General features: G+C 43.2%; 2 protein-coding genes, 8 non-coding genes and 1 pseudogene across 10 annotated transcripts; 6 read left to right on the forward strand and 5 right to left on the reverse strand.

Annotated features, from left to right (window-relative positions):
• Positions 1-516: 516 nt before the first annotated feature.
• Positions 517-588, reverse strand: Trnap-agg. The gene has a single exon. It is a non-coding gene; the product is annotated as a tRNA-Pro (tRNA).
• A 506-nt stretch (positions 589-1,094) lies between these two features.
• On the forward strand, positions 1,095-1,167 carry Trnaf-gaa. Its single transcript has one exon. It is a non-coding gene; the product is annotated as a tRNA-Phe (tRNA).
• A 17-nt stretch (positions 1,168-1,184) lies between these two features.
• Trnae-uuc lies at positions 1,185-1,256 on the forward strand. Its single transcript has one exon. It is a non-coding gene; the product is annotated as a tRNA-Glu (tRNA).
• A 272-nt stretch (positions 1,257-1,528) lies between these two features.
• On the reverse strand, positions 1,529-5,379 carry LOC123476931. Its single transcript, XM_045179943.1, has 3 exons — positions 4,694-5,379; positions 2,509-3,230; positions 1,529-1,620 (listed from the first exon to the last, which is right to left on the reverse strand). Exons 1-3 carry the CDS (start codon positions 5,377-5,379, stop codon positions 1,529-1,531), a joined length of 1,500 nt encoding a protein of 499 aa, XP_045035878.1.
• Positions 5,380-9,352: 3,973 nt separating this feature from the next.
• Positions 9,353-12,242, reverse strand: LOC123476932. Its single transcript, XM_045179944.1, has 4 exons — positions 12,111-12,242; positions 11,731-12,062; positions 9,675-9,904; positions 9,353-9,609 (listed from the first exon to the last, which is right to left on the reverse strand). Exons 1-4 carry the CDS (start codon positions 12,240-12,242, stop codon positions 9,353-9,355), a joined length of 951 nt encoding a protein of 316 aa, XP_045035879.1.
• Positions 12,243-12,598: 356 nt separating this feature from the next.
• On the reverse strand, positions 12,599-12,670 carry Trnap-agg. The gene has a single exon. It is a non-coding gene; the product is annotated as a tRNA-Pro (tRNA).
• Positions 12,671-13,176: 506 nt separating this feature from the next.
• On the forward strand, positions 13,177-13,249 carry Trnaf-gaa. The gene has a single exon. It is a non-coding gene; the product is annotated as a tRNA-Phe (tRNA).
• Positions 13,250-13,266: 17 nt separating this feature from the next.
• Positions 13,267-13,338, forward strand: Trnae-uuc. Its single transcript has one exon. It is a non-coding gene; the product is annotated as a tRNA-Glu (tRNA).
• A 922-nt stretch (positions 13,339-14,260) lies between these two features.
• On the forward strand, positions 14,261-14,333 carry Trnaf-gaa. Its single transcript has one exon. It is a non-coding gene; the product is annotated as a tRNA-Phe (tRNA).
• A 17-nt stretch (positions 14,334-14,350) lies between these two features.
• Trnae-uuc lies at positions 14,351-14,422 on the forward strand. Its single transcript has one exon. It is a non-coding gene; the product is annotated as a tRNA-Glu (tRNA).
• Positions 14,423-16,890: 2,468 nt separating this feature from the next.
• On the reverse strand, positions 16,891-17,914 carry LOC123476933 (annotated as a pseudogene).
• Between the last annotated feature and the right edge of the window lie 353 nt (positions 17,915-18,267).

Genomic DNA, 18,267 nt, shown 5'->3' on the forward strand with positions numbered 1-18,267 from the left:
GGAAGGTCGCTACCACAGAAGAATGCCGAACAGAGGTATCCGCGTTGAAAAACCGTGGCGACCGGATGGAGGGTGATTGCTGTGGTGCTGAGTGCAATCTCTGGTAATGCCCTTTTAGATAGGATACCTGGCTTTCACCCAGGAGGCTCGGGTTCGATTCCCGGTATGGGAACAGTTAGAATTGTTCATTGTTACAATGTCATATTTTTGTTGCTTGGTTGAATCAAAATTAGAAAAATTCTCTGCTTTGCCAAGTTATCGATAATCAGTCATCGGTGTACAGTCTTAGACGGAGATTTGACGAAAAATTGCCGTCACTGTTTGAGTTTCAGTTTGAGAACACTTTTGCGGCTTTGTTGCAGCCAGAAGCCATAACTATTTAAATAGTTCACTAATGGGTGAACAACTTGAGTGGGTGAAACGGCTGGAGATGCAGGGTATCGATCCCCGTACTTCTCGCATGCTAAGCGAGCGCTCTACCATCTGAGCTACATCCCCGAGTACAACGCTCACTGTGGGCTCATCCGGGAATTGAACCCGGGACCTCTCGCAGCCTAAGCGAGAATCATACTACTAGACCAATGAGCCGTACACAAACATACCATTTTAACAAATTGGAAGAAGAAAACCCCCAGTCCTGATGAGGCTTGATGAATGTTTCAAACTTTGTAAACTATGCTGAGGTAGTAAGTGAAGGGTCGGTCACTGCCATCGAGTGTACACAAAACCTACCCATGCTGGAGGAAATAGATTAAAGAAAGGGGTGTGACAACAAAGACAATTATTTGACAGCGGTAAACGAGCGAAAAGAACAAAGTTATGACACAAAAACAACAAGCCCGAGGCATGGTGATTTGCAAAAATGGTTGGGAGCTCCGGAAAAACACATGTCAGCAAGAATCGCACTACTAGACCAATAAGGTTACAAAAATTTAACATCAACTAACCTAGAGTGACAACCGCCAGTCCTGGAAAGACTTGGTTGATGTTTGCAAGTATCTAAACTAAGCCGAAGTGATGGTTATTGGAATCAGGTGTGACAAAAACTTTATCATTTTGCTGGATTCCACACGGCCTGAGTGTTAACGTAATGTGCCGAAATAGCTCAGTTGGGAGAGCGTTAGACTGAAGATCTAAAGGTCCCTGGTTCGATCCCGGGTTTCGGCAACCAACGGCTGATAACATCCCATATGGTCTAGTGGCTAGGATACCTGGCTTTCACCCAGGAGGCTCGGGTTCGATTCCCGGTATGGGAACAGTTAGAATTGTTCATTGTTACAATGTCATATTTTTGTTGCTTGGTTGAATCAAAATTAGAAAAATTCTCTGCTTTGCCAAGTTATCGATAATTAGTAAATTGCTCGAGGTCGCGAAGCGACCGAAGAGCAGTTATGATTGTATGTATAATAAAGCGAGACCTTAACTTATAGTGTTGACACTTGTATTAGCCCTTTCAACGCAAACAAAAACAAAAGAATAACGATATGGTCCGCCTCAGGACCTCAACGCCCCCTTTATCCTCAGACCTTTAAGGCTCGGGAAATCTTCTCAGGGCCGCTGATCCGAAAGAGTAGGCCAACTCTTCACCTTTTCTGTTGGTTACTGCCAAATCCTCTTCCTCTGAAAGGAATGAAGAAAAAACGATTAATAAAGTTAGGAGCGGGTTGGGGGGGTACCTTAACCTAAGTTAAGGTCTCGCTTTATTATACATACAATCATAACTGCTCTTCGGTCGCTTCGCGACCTCGAGCAATTTACTAATTGCATGTAAATCGCTCGACCTTAACTAGTGACTTCAAAGCACGTTAACCAGACAAACCACTGGCACCACCTAGCACTTGGCTAGCCACGCTTTCTTTCTCGATTGGCCGACTGTAATGCTTGGCGAATACGCTTTCGGACGACCAGTTGCCCGAACGCAAAATTGTTTCGATTGATAAACCCGTCGCCACCGCCTTAGATGCGGCCGCCCCACGGGTGGAATGCGCTGAATAGATTGACGTGTCAATTCCTGCGTCGCCCAGAAAATCTTTGATCCATCTGGCCACCGTTGAAGCGCCGATCGGAGCGTGGGGGATTTAATACTTAACATGAGATTAGAGTTAGAATCCTTCCTGAACTTGCGTGTTTCTTTACAATAATAATCAAGACACGAGACTGGACAGACGTTTGACAAAACCGTGAGCTTTTTTAAGGAGAAGATCGCTCCTGCTGAGCTAGGTGTCTGCGACTTTCTGAGCTTTGACAAGGCGAACTTCACTGCCGGCCCTGAGAAAACCATAGACGAAAAATCAATAGATGCAATCTCCGAGACCCTAAACAAGGAAGTGAGAGCCAACAAAATTACTAATTTCTTTGATAAAACTGCTAGGCTCAACCCGCTATCGGGGCCTAGCGACTCGATATAATCCAAAACTGTATCTGTGCTCCAAAACCCAGTATACTTTGGTTTGGGAGGGGAAGAATTAAAAATTCCTTGCATCAGTTTGACAACCAGAGGGTGTTTACCTACATCCCAGCCCTCTATATTTTCCAGCGTACCGGACAACATTGACCGATACACATTTATTGACCTGTACGCTTTACCTTCTTCGAAAAGATCCGATAAAAATTTCAAAATCAAATTTAGAGTAGGAGACAAGGGATTTTCACTCCTCTTAGAGCACCAATGGAACCAAACGTTCCAGGCACTTTTGTAAGTAGCTGATGTGGTTTCGCGATTGCTGGCCAGGAGTAATTGCACCACTCCTTCCGAAAGGCCTCGGTTTTCATATCGTCGCCTGATAAGGTCCATGCGGCCAACAGGAGGGACCCTCGCACTAGGAGTGGGTGGCTGGTGCCCGTCGCGTCCAGCAACAGGTCCTCGCTCGGTTTCAAAATGCGGGCCGGCCGACAGGACAGCTCCAAAATCGTTGGCCACCACGGCTGGGACGGCCACACTGGGGTTACCATCAGCACGTCCGCTCTGTCCCTCCTGATCTTGATCAAGCATCGGTGGATCAGATTGAACGGGGGAAACGCGTATCCTTTCAGATTCTTCCAATTCTGAGTGAAAGCGTCCAACGCCACCGATTCCGGCTGGGGTTTCCAGCTCATAAACCGCGCCACTTGCCGGTTCCAATGGGATGCAAATAAATCCACTTCCGGTGCCCACAGTTCCGACAGCTGGGAAAAGATGGACGTCTTGAGCTTCCAGTCGCTGGACTCCCGTTTCCATCTGGATTGCAGATCTGCGAGAGAATTCAATATTCCAGGGAGATGAACTGCGTGGACCGAAATTTTTCTACTCTCGCACCAACACATAATGTCCGCCGCTATATCGTTAAGACTTTTCGAACGCGTCCCTCCAGCTTTGTTTACATAACAAACGGCCGTGGAGTTATCCATCATTAAACGAATAGAAATTCCCTCCAATTGACTAGTGAAGGCTTTGAGAGAGTATAATGCCGCGAGAAGCTCTAATTCATTGATATGCCTCAGCCTATCTACTTCCGTCCAAGGGCCCCTTGTCGAGACCCCATTAAGCACGCCACCCCACCCTGAGTTTGATGCATCCGAATAGATGGTCAGATCGGGATCCACCGCCAACATTGGCTTTCCGTTACATTTAATCAAATTAGCAACCCACCAGGACAAATTGATTTTAGAGCCGTTGTCTAATAAAACCAAAGAATTTAAATTATCTTCGAACCGGACGCAACCATCAATATAGAGCCTCTGCAAATCTCTATAATGGGACTGGGCAAAAGGAACGGCCTTGATCGCCCAAGCAAAAAGACCGAGGACTTTAGCAATCTCCCGTAAAGGAGCGGAACTTTTCGACAACAAATTTTGACACAGACGAATGATTTCGTCATTTTTCTCCGTGCGTAAGGAAAGCGACAGGTTACGCGAGTCTACAATTAACCCCAGGAATTCGATTACTTGGTGGGGGGTGCCGATAGATTTCTCTACATTTATCACAAAACCACATTTTTCTAAAAGCTCCGTGGCAAACAAAATTTCCCGCTCCGCCTCCTTTTTGCAAGAATTTAATAGCAAAATGTCGTCTAAATAGATGACAAGACGAAAACCTTGGGACCGTAGGAAGGTCACAATAGGTTTAAGAATTTTAGTAAATAAAAAGGGGGCGGATGTCAGACCGAAGGCTAGCGTTTTGAATTGGAAAAGTTGCCCCCCCCCACCTGATTTGAATAAACTTTCTGTCTTCTTGGTGAAGAGGCACGGTAAGATATGCGTCCTTCAGATCAATTTTTGTAAAAAATCGTCGGGACGAATGATCTCTTGTAAAGAACTAACCCCTTCCATCTTAAAATGAGGGGAACAGACAAATTTATTTAAAGCTTTCAAGTTTACTATCGGCCTAAACCCACCCGATTTTTTGGGAATAATAAACACCCCACTGACAAAACATTGCTCCGATTCTTCAACCGGCTCAATAGCTTCTTTTCTTACAAGATCCTGAATTTCTTGATTACAGAGCGCCCATTGACTCTCCCCCATTTCCATGTTGCTTTGGTTACGAGCTTGAAACGGGCTCGCCAAAAACTCTAACTTTACACCCTGACTGATGCTTTGTACGATCCATGGATCACTCGACAAACATTTCCAGGAATCAACAAAACGTCTTAATCTACCTCCCACAATGGGCGGAGAATCTAAGGAATAATTATGTAAAGATAAATTTTCCGACCTGATTGAGTGGTTTCCTCTGCTCCTGTTAAAGGTGCCGGATGATCCGCCGTTATAGCCGTTGCTATAGCCTCCTTGACCGAAATTTCCTCCATGATGAGATCTTGAGGAGCCACGATAACCGCTGCTGCCCGCTCTAGGCCTTGATGACGAGCCATGGCTGCTACTAATGCTTCTAAGAGTTTGGTCGTCTGTTGCCTCCTTCACCATGTTCTTGATGAAGTGTCGACCAAAAAGCGAAGCGCACTTCCGCGGCTTGAAACGGTGGGGCTCCTTCAACAAGGAGAGAAATTTCGGATCCGAAACTTTCAGCAAGTTTTCCCGTCGGTTGGTAGTCACATTGTGAAACGTGTGGCCCCAGAGACGCAGGGCCGTATCCGCTGCTTCTGCCAATGGAGAATCTTTCAAATCTGCGGATTCCGCAATTTTTTCTCTCAGGAATAAAAGCGGACGCGCTACATCCAAAATTTTGTACTGTTCAGCTTTCAGGGACCTTTCCGTAGCCTCCGCCTTGGACATCTCTGGAGTTTTAATGTCTTTGAAGCGGAGCGAAAAAGAAGTCGAGTCTACCTGGGGACAAACTAAATCAAAACCAGAGTTAGGGAAACTCGGAATGAAACTATCACGAAGATTTCTGGCTTCCGGCGTGCTTAAAGAGGTTGTCATCCAGTTCCTGAAGACTTTCATTCTCTTCCTGGCCACCGTGAATTTGAACTGCTTCGATTCTTGACCCGGCGGAAAAATTCTCTGCTTTGGCAAGTTATCGATAATCAGTCATCGGTGTACAGTCTTAGACGGAGATTTGACGAAAAATTGCCGTCACTGTTTGAGTTTCAGTTTGAGAACACTTTTGCGGCTTTGTTGCAGCCAGAAGCCATAACTATTTAAATAGTTCACTAATGGGTGAACAACTTGAGTGGGTGAAACGGCTGGAGATGCAGGGTATCTTTTTTTTTTTTTTTTGTAAAATCCTCTTTTATTATCAGTTAATTTTCATGGCACTCTAACATTTATCAAAACAAAAGAAAACAAAGATACAAATAATTATTTTCCTTGGATGCAGACGATTAAAGGGGAAGAAAAGCAAAAATTTGACAATGTAGGTCCCGTTAATTGGTCGACTAACAAAAACAAACAAATGCGAACAAATATTGAGGTAGATTAATACAAGAAAAACAAAAAACCAAAGGTAAACAAAAGCAATTGTCTAGCAGACACCAAAAAAACAAAAATAAACAAAGGATTTACAAATAGAGGCAGGGAAATATATACAAAAGCAATATAAAAGAACAAAACGGAACTAAAAGGGAAGACTAAATGGAAAGGAGTGGACTGGGAGGAAAAAGTGCTTTCCATAAGCTCTCTACTTCTTCTTGGCGAGGGATACGATGGGTATTTCTTGCTTTCCAGGTGATGAAGATGTATGCAGCCAGAAGAGTAAATGTTTGCCGGAGATTACCTATTGGCCCAAAATGGCCACGAATGAGATCTTCTTTGGAAGACTTGCAGCCCATTTGACGTATGGTTCCTTCCAACCAGCTCCAAACGATGTGGCGTTCAGGACATTGGAATGTCAGATGCTCATCGGTTTCTGGGTGCTGATGGCAGATTGGACATGTTGCATCTTTGGAAGGATCTAACCGATGGCATCTGGTCCTGGTAGGGAGAAGTCGCTGGTTGAAAAGGAACATGGTTTCTCTGATGTTGCTTGGCAGGGCTGCAGTCTCCTTCCAGATACGTGGCCAATCCAGGTTAGGCCTTAGGATCTCCAGCTTCCCCAAAGTGGTCACCTCCAGGATCCAATGGTTGTATGTTTTCCTGTGCACCATTGGACTCCCCTGCACCAGAATCGAAGAGGCAAATAGTTGTTTTATTTGGTGCAGGGGTTCCTGAAGGTAAGTGGGCCTCTTCATAACTGCAACGGGTACGGTGTTGTTCTTGTAGAGAGGTAGTACGGTTCGAAGAGGAAAGGACATCCAATAACGAAGTAGAGAGCTTTCTGGACTATTGGGGCCTGTCAGGACTTTATACATAGGACACAAGAAAAGGGAACGGTAAAAAAGATGTGTGTTGACCATTCCCAGTCCCCCTTGACTAACAGGACGATAAACTACAGTTTTGTTCGGCCTTTCAACTTTTCCAATCCATAGAAATTTCATGATAGCCTTTAAAATCTGGTCAGCCATATTTTGTTTACATGGTAATACTTGTGCAATAAACACAGTTCCGGAGAGAGCCTTCGACTTCAGGAAAATAACCCTCTGGTATAGATTGAAACGTCGACAGGCATTCTCTCGCAGAATACCATTTAGAGAGCCGAATGCATCATTCCAAACCCTATCAGCTGTCTCAACTATGGAGTGAGAGAATTTAATTCCTAATAGGGACAATGTTTGTGCCGACACAAGCCACTCAAGAGGCCAAGTCATCCTAGAGCTCCAAGTCCCGAGTCCCAGGGCTTTTGTTTTCTCCTTATTCATCCTTGCCTTTGTCCACTGGCAGAACAAGTCAAGGACCTGTCCTGCCCTGGTAAAATCTTCGTCACAAGAAATGAAAATGGTGACGTCATCAACGAAGGCTCTGACAGTGAGTTTTTCATTAAACAATGATATGCCCTGGAGAACTCGAGATAAACGCAACAGTAACGGCTCAATGTATAGAATAAAGAGATGGACAGATAGGGGGCATCCCTGGCGAATTGATTGAATATCAGAAAGCACCCCAGCCACCTCCGATCCGTTGAGAATTGACATTCCTGTTACAGAATACATAGTCTGTAGCCAACGGATGAAGGTGGTGGGATAGCCTATGACATCCAGAATCCTCCAGAGGACTTCCCTGTTAACCAGGTCGTAGGCCTTTTCAAAGTCAACTCCAACAATGGCAGCGCCCATACCCCGAATCGCAAAGTTGGAAGAGTCATGGCATCCCCGGTCATCAACGAATTGAATGACATCTCTATAAAGCATTAAATTGTCAAAAATCAATCTACCAGGTACCCCACCTTTTTGATGAGGCCCTATGGTAGATGACAGTGTCTGCCTCAATCGTCTCGCTAAAACAGATGCCATGACTTTGTAGTCACAATTCAGAAGAGAAATTGGCCGAAAATTAGAAATTCCACAGAGCCCTGAAGACTTGGGAATTAGCCTGATCGCCGCTTGGCCCTGCGATGACGTAAGAGTTTCCCTTTCAAGGATATGATTGAACATATCCAAGAAATGGGGTGCGATCACGTCCCAAAATTCTATGTAAAACTCGTAAGGAATGCCATCGGTGCCAGGAGACTTGTTTGATTTCATCGCCATCAGAGCAGCTTTAATCTCAAGGAGGGAAATTGGTGCAGTCAGGTTTGGGGTTGGCTTAAAGCAATCTCTTACTCCCTCAAGAAAATCAGTACCTGCCAGTATGTCAGGAGAAGGTTGATTTTTGAAAATTTTACTGAAATGTGAAATAATCTCTCCTGAAATGTCCTCTTTGGTCGATAAGCATGTGCCATTAGAGGCAATGATTTTATCAATACGACATTTTCGGTAGTTAACTCTAGCTCTATTTACATGAAAAATATTGGCTTCCTCCACCTCTTGGCCTTCAAAGCAGCGGGAACGAATCCCATACCCTTTAAGTGTGCTCTCCTCCCAAGACTTTGAGAATTTCCTCAACTGGTGAAAGGCAACCCAATCAAAGGTATCTGCTTCGGCCATCTCCTGAATGCAGGACTGGTAGAAAAATTTCGTTTCCCTAATCATTCTAGCTCTTTGTTTAGAATTATCTACCGAAATGCGTTTGATACCTGGTTTCAGTACACTCTCCCACCAATTTGCGACATTACTTTCCCTAAGAGGATGATTGGCAGATTCATGAATAACATTTTTTACATAGTTTTGATAGCCTTCTTCTGACAGTATGGAAGTATTTAATTTCCACAAACCAGCAGGGGATCTAGTACGATGTGGGAGATCGAGATTGCAGGTAAAAGTTGATTGTACCGATTGATGATCACTAACCGACAAAGATTGCAAATAAATATTTACAAAATTCTCTGCAAAGGATCGGCTAGCATATATCCTATCAAGTCGAGAAGAACCGGAGGGATGGTAAAAGGTGTGCCCCGGTTCACTTTTATTTAGCTTTTTCCAGATATCTACCAGATCAAGACCAGTAACCATCTCTTTCAAAGCATAGCTGATAATATTACTTTGGGAAGAGAAGGAGTCGGAGCATGCCTTATCTTGGATGTCGTCTACGCAGTTAAAATCGCCCATCAACACGAAGGGCAGTCGAGTAGTTATTGTGTAAGCAGGGACGGTTTGACGAAGAAAGTTGTTTCTCTCGGTTTTTACGTGACTACCTGACGGAGCATAGATATTAATGAACGTGAAACATTTCACGTCAATAGATATAAGCCTTCCGTCGGGTTCTAGAAGTAATCGAGAATAGTCCAGACCATGTCTAATGAGAATGGCTGTTCCATTTTTGTTGAGACCGACATTTGCCAACAAACGGTAGCGACTTTCAATAATTGGACAAGAATGAAATGCTACCTCTTGAAGTCCCACGATATCTAGGTTACCGTCCCTGCAGAAGTTGAAAAGAATTTGACGTCGCTCGACTGACCTAATCCCTCCAATGTTGATAGATGCGATTTTTAGCTTTGCAGTCATTTAAATGGTTTCTTGGGTTGAGAAGTGGACAAGGTTGGTCTAGAATTCTGGGGTGTCAATGTTGGTTTGAAACGTTTGCTTTGTGGTACAGTGGGAACTTTCAGGTGGTCACTTGTTTTGTCAGTTTCCATGGAATCAACTTCCCCCAAATTGGGTTCCACTGGTTCCATGGAAATTGTCATAGGTTCCGAGTCATCAGGTTGTGTTTCAGGGATTATCATTTGAGCGGGCGGAGTCTGTCGTGGTGGGTCGTCTGTGGATTTAACGGGTTGTTCGGTGGGAGAAATTTCTAAGTTGGGAGTCCCCCTGAGAGTGAACTTTGTAATCCACACTCAAGAAGGGCCTTAGAAACCATGGGGTCTACATCTAAGGGTAGAGTGACGGGTTTTTCCGGGACTGTCTCTGTCTTTTTAGTCATTTTATTACTGGGCTTTTGGACAATGATAGGTTCCTTATTACGTCTCAAAGTTGGGCAGTTGTAGCTAAAATGGGTTTCGTCGTCACACAGTCTGCAAGTAGGTTTTTGTCCCTCATACTTTACCATGGCCCTAGTGGAGTTTTTTGGTGTGGATCTGGTGTTGTGTAAAACACTTATTTCAAACCCTTCATTTATGGTTCAAATTGGGTGTGCTTCACGCAACCGAGGAATTTCAAATGAAAAGCCTCGTTTAACGTATTTCTGAATTTGCGGTGTGAAAGCTGCATTTGATACTCTTCGGATCCTCGTGTTACGAAACTATTTTGCCTCATTTTTACTTAGAGTAAAGGTAATTTTTGTAAACCAGATTCAAGAGCATTCCTAACGGGTGCAGGACACTCCTTAATGATATTTCCCCCTCTAGTTGATGGCATTTTTCGGAGGGTGTCTGACACCAATATGAACTTTAGGTAGAACTAGATTTAAGCACCATAAAAATTCATCTAGTTGGTGTTGGGGATTTATTCGGGGAATATTGGTTTCATAATAGTGTTACACACTTACATTTTTTTGTAGTTTCTGCGCCTTTTTAAGTGTGTGTGACACCAGTTTGAAACCGTGGGTAGGCTAGTTAACGAAACAGCATATTGGTTTACTTTTTCTGCGATAAGGACTTAGAAATATTCATCAAAGTGGTTGACATATAGCTTTTAAAATTACATCTATATGCATTTCATATTGGTTTGCCACACTCATATTTTTTATTTCAATTTGTTACCACAGTTTGTAAGGAACATATTGGTTTGACACTGCAATGAAACGCGTCTACATCTTGTTTCATAAATATAGTTTTCCATCCAATGTTTACTGCGTTTCAAACGCTCACTTTACAATATTGTAAAACACAAGTGGGAATGCAGACGACGACATATTGTGGTAGCCATGGATACCAGCAGTAAGAATGCTTTTTCTGTCGCTTATCAATCGTCTTTTGTTATTTGACTTTCCATACCTTTAGAATTCTCCAAGCTGCAAAAGAGCAGACGAACTTGGAAAAAAGACATATCGTGTGGTGATCGCATTTAGTGGTGAATAACGCCGATGGTAAAACTAAGCTTATTAATTTAATATTTCCCGACTAATGTTTAATTATTCCTCGTGCATGTCAGTTGGGAATTCCTGTTGGCGAGTTTGTGTGAATTTGTTACTTCAAGCATTAGTTAACTGTTTTAGTCTTTAATTTGTTTTGTCGTTGGTATACTAAGAAGATTCCAATGTTAGGTTTTTACATTGTGACAATTTTTATTTAACATTTCATGGTTATTAGACCTTCTGGACTGCATCAGTCAATCAATTACTTGTTTTGTGCCCTAATGTCATGCTTTTTCATTCAGCAGTACAATAGAAATAAAATACGTGGCAGTAAAAAGCACTTGTCTGTTTACTGAAAATGTCTAGCTTGTTTGCACTCGTGAAAGAGACGGACCAAGATTGTAACTGTGAAAACTGGTATGTTTGAAGGGTTCAAAACCAGTGCGATGCACCAAAAAAATGCAATAGGGTAACACTAGTGTGATCTACCAACAAATTGCATGAGATTAAAACTGGAGAAAATCACCAGTACATGTAAAGGGTTTGATACGGGTTTATGCAACCATTATACAAAAACTTCAGCTGGAGAAGTGCACCAGTTACATATTAGTGTATTACACCGGTTAATATAGTAGGGATAATCAGAGAAGTACACTGGGAAAAATTTGAGCTTTATACGGGTATATTTAACTAGAACAATACCGGTGCAAAATAACTATAAAATTTGCGGGTAAAGCTTTATAACTTACACCGGTGTTAAACCCGCCCTATCACGCGAACAAGAGGTGTAACACCAGTGTGTTTCACCAGTGTCACACTTCACACGGGTGAAGCACACTGGTTCAACACGGGATCCGACCCGACAAAACTCCGCTAGGGGCACGATAGCTGCCAATAGTAATGTATGAGGGAATATTCTTAGTCAACGTCATTCGTACTATCATCCAAGTGGCAAGGACAGGGTATAAAACGTCATCCTCTGCCACCCGATAGCGTTCCCAACGAGCATCAATTATGGTTCCAAATTCCTTCAGACGTGTCTTTACTACTCCCAAGTCTAGATTCTGTGGAATCCCTGCAATTCTGACAAATTTCTCCGGAATATTACTGTCCCTGATGACTACATTAACTTCTTTCCCTTCCAATTCCGTCCTGACGATACCACTGTGTTGGGACAAAAAATTTGAGGTGTATGCCTCTGTCGTAAACGTAATTCTAGCGACCTGATTTCTCGTATCTAGCACAGCAACTAGGCCTAAGAGATCCTGTGGCTCAACCTTCAAACTACGCACGAACCCATGTACCGCACGCATACTCAATCTCGGGAATTGAACCCCAAAATCGACATCTACACTATTGAGCCACTTGGCAGCCATTGTCCCCTAGACAATGTAAACAAACTGCCAAGGGGGAAGGGGGGGGCCCCACACAAGTAAACAAAACACCGAAAAGGATAAATTTGGGGAAAACAAGAGAAAAACAAGAAAACTATACAAAATAAACACTCTAGAACATGAAAATAACAACAAAAAGTAATGAAAATCAGCAATAAACTCACAAATTGATGGGGAAACAGGAGAACACAAAAAAACACGTCTGCATCCAAGTACTAACGGGACCCGACCGAGTGGGTGAAACGGCTGGAGATGCAGGGTATCGATCCCCGTACTTCTCGCATGCTAAGCGAGCGCTCTATCATCTGAGCTACATCCCCGAGTACAACGCTCACTGTGGGCTCATCCGGGAAGTGAACCCGGGACCTCTCGCACCCTAAGCGAGAATCATACTACTAGACCAATGAGCCGCACACAAACATACCACTTTAACAAATTGGAAGAAGAAAACCCCCAGTCCTGATGAGGCTTGATGAATGTTTCAAACTTTGTAAACTATGCTGAGGTAGTAAGTGAAGGGTCGGTCACTGCCATCGAGTGTACACAAAACCTACCCATGCTGGAGGAAATAGATTAAAGAAAGGGGTGTGACAACAAAGACAATTATTTGACAGCGGTAAACGAGCGAAAAGAACAAAGTTATGACACAAAAACAACAAGCCCGAGGCATGGTGATTTGCAAAAATGGTTGGGAGCTCCGGAAAAACACATGTCAGCAAGAATCGCACTACTAGACCAATAAGGTTACAAAAATTTAACATCAACTAACCTAGAGTGACAACCGCCAGTCCTGGAAAGACTTGGTTGATGTTTGCAAGTTTCTAAACTAAGCCGAAGTGATGGTTATTGGAATCAGGTGTGACAAAAACTTTATCATTTTGCTGGATTCCACACGGCCTGAGTGTTAACGTAATGTGCCGAAATAGCTCAGTTGGGAGAGCGTTAGACTGAAGATCTAAAGGTCCCTGGTTCGATCCCGGGTTTCGGCAACCAACGGCTGATAACATCCCATATGGTCTAGTGGCTAGGATACCTGGCTTTCACCCAGGAGGCTCGGGCTCGATTCCCGGTATGGGAACAGTTAGAATTGTTCATTGTTACAATGTCATATTTTTGTTGCTTGGTTGAATCAAAAATAGAAAAATTCTCTGCTTTGGCAAGTTATCGATAATCAGTCATCGGTGTACAGTCTTAGACGGAGATTTGACGAAAAATTGCCGTCACTGTTTGAGTTTCAGTTTGAGAACACTTTTGCGGCTTTGTTGCAGCCAGAAGCCATAACTATTTAAATAGTTCACTAAATGGTGAACAATTTGAGTGGGTGAAACGGCTGGCGATGCAGGGTATCGATCCCCGTACTTCTCGCATGCTAAGCGAGCGCTCTACCATCTGAGCTACATCCCCGAATACAACGCTCACTGTGGGCTCATCCGGGAATTAAACCCGGGACCTCTCGCACCCTATGCGAGAATCATACTACTAGACCAATGAGCCGCACACAAACATACCACTTTAACAAATTGGAAGAAGAAAACCCCCAGTCCTGATGAGGCTTGATGAATGTTTCAAACTTTGTAAACTATGCTGAGGTAGTAAGTGAAGGGTCGGTCACTGCCATCGAGTGTACACAAAACCTACCCATGCTGGAGGAAATAGATTAAAGAAAGGGGTGTGACAACAAAGACAATTATTTGACAGCGGTAAACGAGCGAAAAGAACAAAGTTATGACACAAAAACAACAAGCCCGAGGCATGGTGATTTGCAAAAATGGTTGGGAGCTCCGGAAAAACACATGTCAGCAAGAATCGCACTACTAGACCAATAAGGTTACAAAAATTTAACATCAACTAACCTAGAGTGACAACCGCCAGTCCTGGAAAGACTTGGTTGATGTTTGCAAGTTTCTAAACTAAGCCGAAGTGATGGTTATTGGAATCAGGTGTGACAAAAACTTTATCATTTTGCTGGATTCCACACGGCCTGAGTGTTAACGTAATGTGCCGAAATAGCTCAGTTGGGAGAGCGTTTGACTGAAGATCTAAAGGTCCCTGGTTCGATCCCGGGTTTCGGCAACCAACGGCTGATAACATCCCATATGGTCTAGTGGCTAGGATACCTGGCTTTCACCCAGGAGGCTCGGGCTCGATTCCCGGTGTGGGAACAGTTAGAATTATTCATTGTTACAATGTCATACTTTTGTTGCTTGGTTGAATCAAAAATAGAAAAATTCTCTGCTTTGGCAAGTTATCGATAATCAGTCATCGGTGTACAGTCTTAGACGGAGATTTGATGAAAAATTGCCGTCACTGTTTGAGTTTCAGTTTGAGAACACTTTTGCGGCTTTGTTGCAGCCAGAAGCCATAACTATTTAAATAGTTCACTAATGGGTGAACAACTTGAGTGGGTGAAACGGCTGGAGATGCAGGGTATCTTTTTTTTTTTTTTTTGTAAAATCCTCTTTTATTATCAGTTAATTTTCATGGCACTCTAACATTTATCAAAACAAAAGAAAACAAAGATACAAATAATTATTTTCCTTGGATGCAGACGATTAAAGGGGAAGAAAAGCAAAAATTTGACAATGTAGGTCCCGTTAATTGGTCGACTAACAAAAACAAACAAATGCGAACAAATATTGAGGTAGATTAATACAAGAAAAACAAAAAACCAAAGGTAAACAAAAGCAATTGTCTAGCAGACACCAAAAAAACAAAAATAAACAAAGGATTTACAAATAGAGGCAGGGAAATATATACAAAAGCAATATAAAAGAACAAAACGGAACTAAAAGGGAAGACTAAATGGAAAGGAGTGGACTGGGAGGAAAAAGTGCTTTCCATAAGCTCTCTACTTCTTCTTGGCGAGGGATACGATGGGTATTTCTTGCTTTCCAGGTGATGAAGATGTATGCAGCCAGAAGAGTAAATGTTTGCCGGAGATTACCTATTGGCCCAAAATGGCCACGAATGAGATCTTCTTTGGAAGACTTGCAGCCCATTTGACGTATGGTTCCTTCCAACCAGCTCCAAACGATGTGGCGTTCAGGACATTGGAATGTCAGATGCTCATCGGTTTCTGGGTGCTGATGGCAGATTGGACATGTTGCATCTTTGGAAGGATCTAACCGATGGCATCTGGTCCTGGTAGGGAGAAGTCGCTGGTTGAAAAGGAACATGGTTTCTCTGATGTTGCTTGGCAGGGCTGCAGTCTCCTTCCAGATACGTGGCCAATCCAGGTTAGGCCTTAGGATCTCCAGCTTCCCCAAAGTGGTCACCTCCAGGATCCAATGGTTGTATGTTTTCCTGTGCACCATTGGACTCCCCTGCACCAGAATCGAAGAGGCAAATAGTTGTTTTATTTGGTGCAGGGGTTCCTGAAGGTAAGTGGGCCTCTTCATAACTGCAACGGGTACGGTGTTGTTCTTGTAGAGAGGTAGTACGGTTCGAAGAGGAAAGGACATCCAATAACGAAGTAGAGAGCTTTCTGGACTATTGGGGCCTGTCAGGACTTTATACATAGGACACAAGAAAAGGGAACGGTAAAAAAGATGTGTGTTGACCATTCCCAGTCCCCCTTGACTAACAGGACGATAAACTACAGTTTTGTTCGGCCTTTCAACTTTTCCAATCCATAGAAATTTCATGATAGCCTTTAAAATCTGGTCAGCCATATTTTGTTTACATGGTAATACTTGTGCAATAAACACAGTTCCGGAGAGAGCCTTCGACTTCAGGAAAATAACCCTCTGGTATAGATTGAAACGTCGACAGGCATTCTCTCGCAGAATACCATTTAGAGAGCCGAATGCATCATTCCAAACCCTATCAGCTGTCTCAACTATGGAGTGAGAGAATTTAATTCCTAATAGGGACAATGTTTGTGCCGACACAAGCCACTCAAGAGGCCAAGTCATCCTAGAGCTCCAAGTCCCGAGTCCCAGGGCTTTTGTTTTCTCCTTATTCATCCTTGCCTTTGTCCACTGGCAGAACAAGTCAAGGACCTGTCCTGTCCTGGTAAAATCTTCGTCACAAGAAATGAAAATGGTGACGTCATCAACGAAGGCTCTGACAGTGAGTTTTTCATTAAACAATGATATGCCCTGGAGAACTCGAGATAAACGCAACAGTAACGGCTCAATGTATAGAATAAAGAGATGGACAGATAGGGGGCATCCCTGGCGAATTGATTGAATATCAGAAAGCACCCCAGCCACCTCCGATCCGTTGAGAATTGACATTCCTGTTACAGAATACATAGTCTGTAGCCAACGGATGAAGGTGGTGGGATAGCCCATGACATCCAGAATCCTCCAGAGGACTTCCCTGTTAACCAGGTCGTAGGCCTTTTCAAAGTCAACTCCAACAATGGCAGCGCCCATACCCCGAATCGCAAAGTTGGAAGAGTCATGGCATCCCCGGTCATCAACGAATTGAATGACATCTCTATAAAGCATTAAATTGTCAAAAATCAATCTACCAGGTACCCCACCTTTTTGATGAGGCCCTATGGTAGATGACAGTGTCTGCCTCAATCGTCTCGCTAAAACAGATGCCATGACTTTGTAGTCACAATTCAGAAGAGAAATTGGCCGAAAATTAGAAATTCCACAGAGCCCTGAAGACTTGGGAATTAGCCTGATCGCCGCTTGGCCCTGCGATGACGTAAGAGTTTCCCTTTCAAGGATATGATTGAACATATCCAAGAAATGGGGTGCGATCACGTCCCAAAATTCTATGTAAAACTCGTAAGGAATGCCATCGGTGCCAGGAGACTTGTTTGATTTCATCGCCATCAGAGCAGCTTTAATCTCAAGGAGGGAAATTGGTGCAGTCAGGTTTGGGGTTGGCTTAAAGCAATCTCTTACTCCCTCAAGAAAATCAGTACCTGCCAGTATGTCAGGAGAAGGTTGATTTTTGAAAATTTTACTGAAATGTGAAATAATCTCTCCTGAAATGTCCTCTTTGGTCGATAAGCATGTGCCATTAGAGGCAATGATTTTATCAATACGACATTTTCGGTAGTTAACTCTAGCTCTATTTACATGAAAAATATTGGCTTCCTCCACCTCTTGGCCTTCAAAGCAGCGGGAACGAATCCCATACCCTTTAAGTGTGCTCTCCTCCCAAGACTTTGAGAATTTCCTCAACTGGTGAAAGGCAACCCAATCAAAGGTATCTGCTTCGGCCATCTCCTGAATGCAGGACTGGTAGAAAAATTTCGTTTCCCTAATCATTCTAGCTCTTTGTTTAGAATAATCTACCGAAATGCGTTTGATACCTGGTTTCAGTACACTCTCCCACCAATTTGCGACATTACTTTCCCTAAGAGGATGATTGGCAGATTCATGAATAAAATTTTTTACATAGTTTTGATAGCCTTCTTCTGACAGTATGGAAGTATTTAATTTCCACAAACCAGCAGGGGATCTAGTACGATGTGGGAGATCGAGATTGCAGGTAAAAGTTGATTGTACCGATTGATGATCACTAACCGACAAAGATTGCAAATAAATATTTACAAAATTCTCTGCAAAGGATCGGCTAGCATATATCCTATCAAGTCGAGAAGAACCGGAGGGATGGTAAAAGGTGTGCCCCGGTTCACTTTTATTTAGCTTTTTCCAGATATCTACCAGATCAAGACCAGTAACCATCTCTTTCAAAGCATAGCTGATAATATTACTTTGGGGAGAGAAGGAGTCGGAGCATGCCTTATCTTGGATGTCGTCTACGCAGTTAAAATCGCCCATCAACACGAAGGGCAGTCGAGTAGTTATTGTGTAAGCAGGGACGGTTTGACGAAGAAAGTTGTTTCTCTCGGTTTTTACGTGACTACCTGACGGAGCATAGATATTAATGAACGTGAAACATTTCACGTCAATAGATATAAGCCTTCCGTCGGGTTCTAGAAGTAATCGAGAATAGTCCAGACCATGTCTAATGAGAATGGCTGTTCCATTTTTGTTGGGACCGACATTTGCCAACAAACGGTAGCGACTTTCAATAA

The sequence above is a fragment of the Daphnia magna genome, linkage group LG10, assembly GCF_020631705.1.
Source record: "Daphnia magna isolate NIES linkage group LG10, ASM2063170v1.1, whole genome shotgun sequence".
Classification (NCBI taxonomy): domain Eukaryota; kingdom Metazoa; phylum Arthropoda; class Branchiopoda; order Diplostraca; family Daphniidae; genus Daphnia; species Daphnia magna.

Excerpts from the sequence above, each read along its gene's own strand:
- LOC123476932 (XM_045179944.1), bottom strand. The coding sequence starts at position 12,242 with ATGGCTGCCAAGTGGCTCAATAGTGTAGATGTCGATTTTGGGGTTCAA. Across the intron at positions 12,063-12,110 it reads ATCTCTTAGGCCTAGTTGCT|GCATACACCTCAAATTTTTT; the intron begins GTGCTAGATACG and ends TTTACGACAGAG. Across the intron at positions 9,610-9,674 it reads TCTTGAGTGTGGATTACAAA|ACGACCCACCACGACAGACT; the intron begins GTTCACTCTCAG and ends TTAAATCCACAG.
- LOC123476931 (XM_045179943.1), bottom strand. The coding sequence starts at position 5,379 with ATGAAAGTCTTCAGGAACTGGATGACAACCTCTTTAAGCACGCCGGAA. Across the intron at positions 3,231-4,693 it reads AGAGGAAACCACTCAATCAG|ATCTGCAATCCAGATGGAAA; the intron begins GTCGGAAAATTT and ends ATTCTCTCGCAG. Across the intron at positions 1,621-2,508 it reads TATAGAGGGCTGGGATGTAG|AGGAAGAGGATTTGGCAGTA; the intron begins GTAAACACCCTC and ends CATTCCTTTCAG.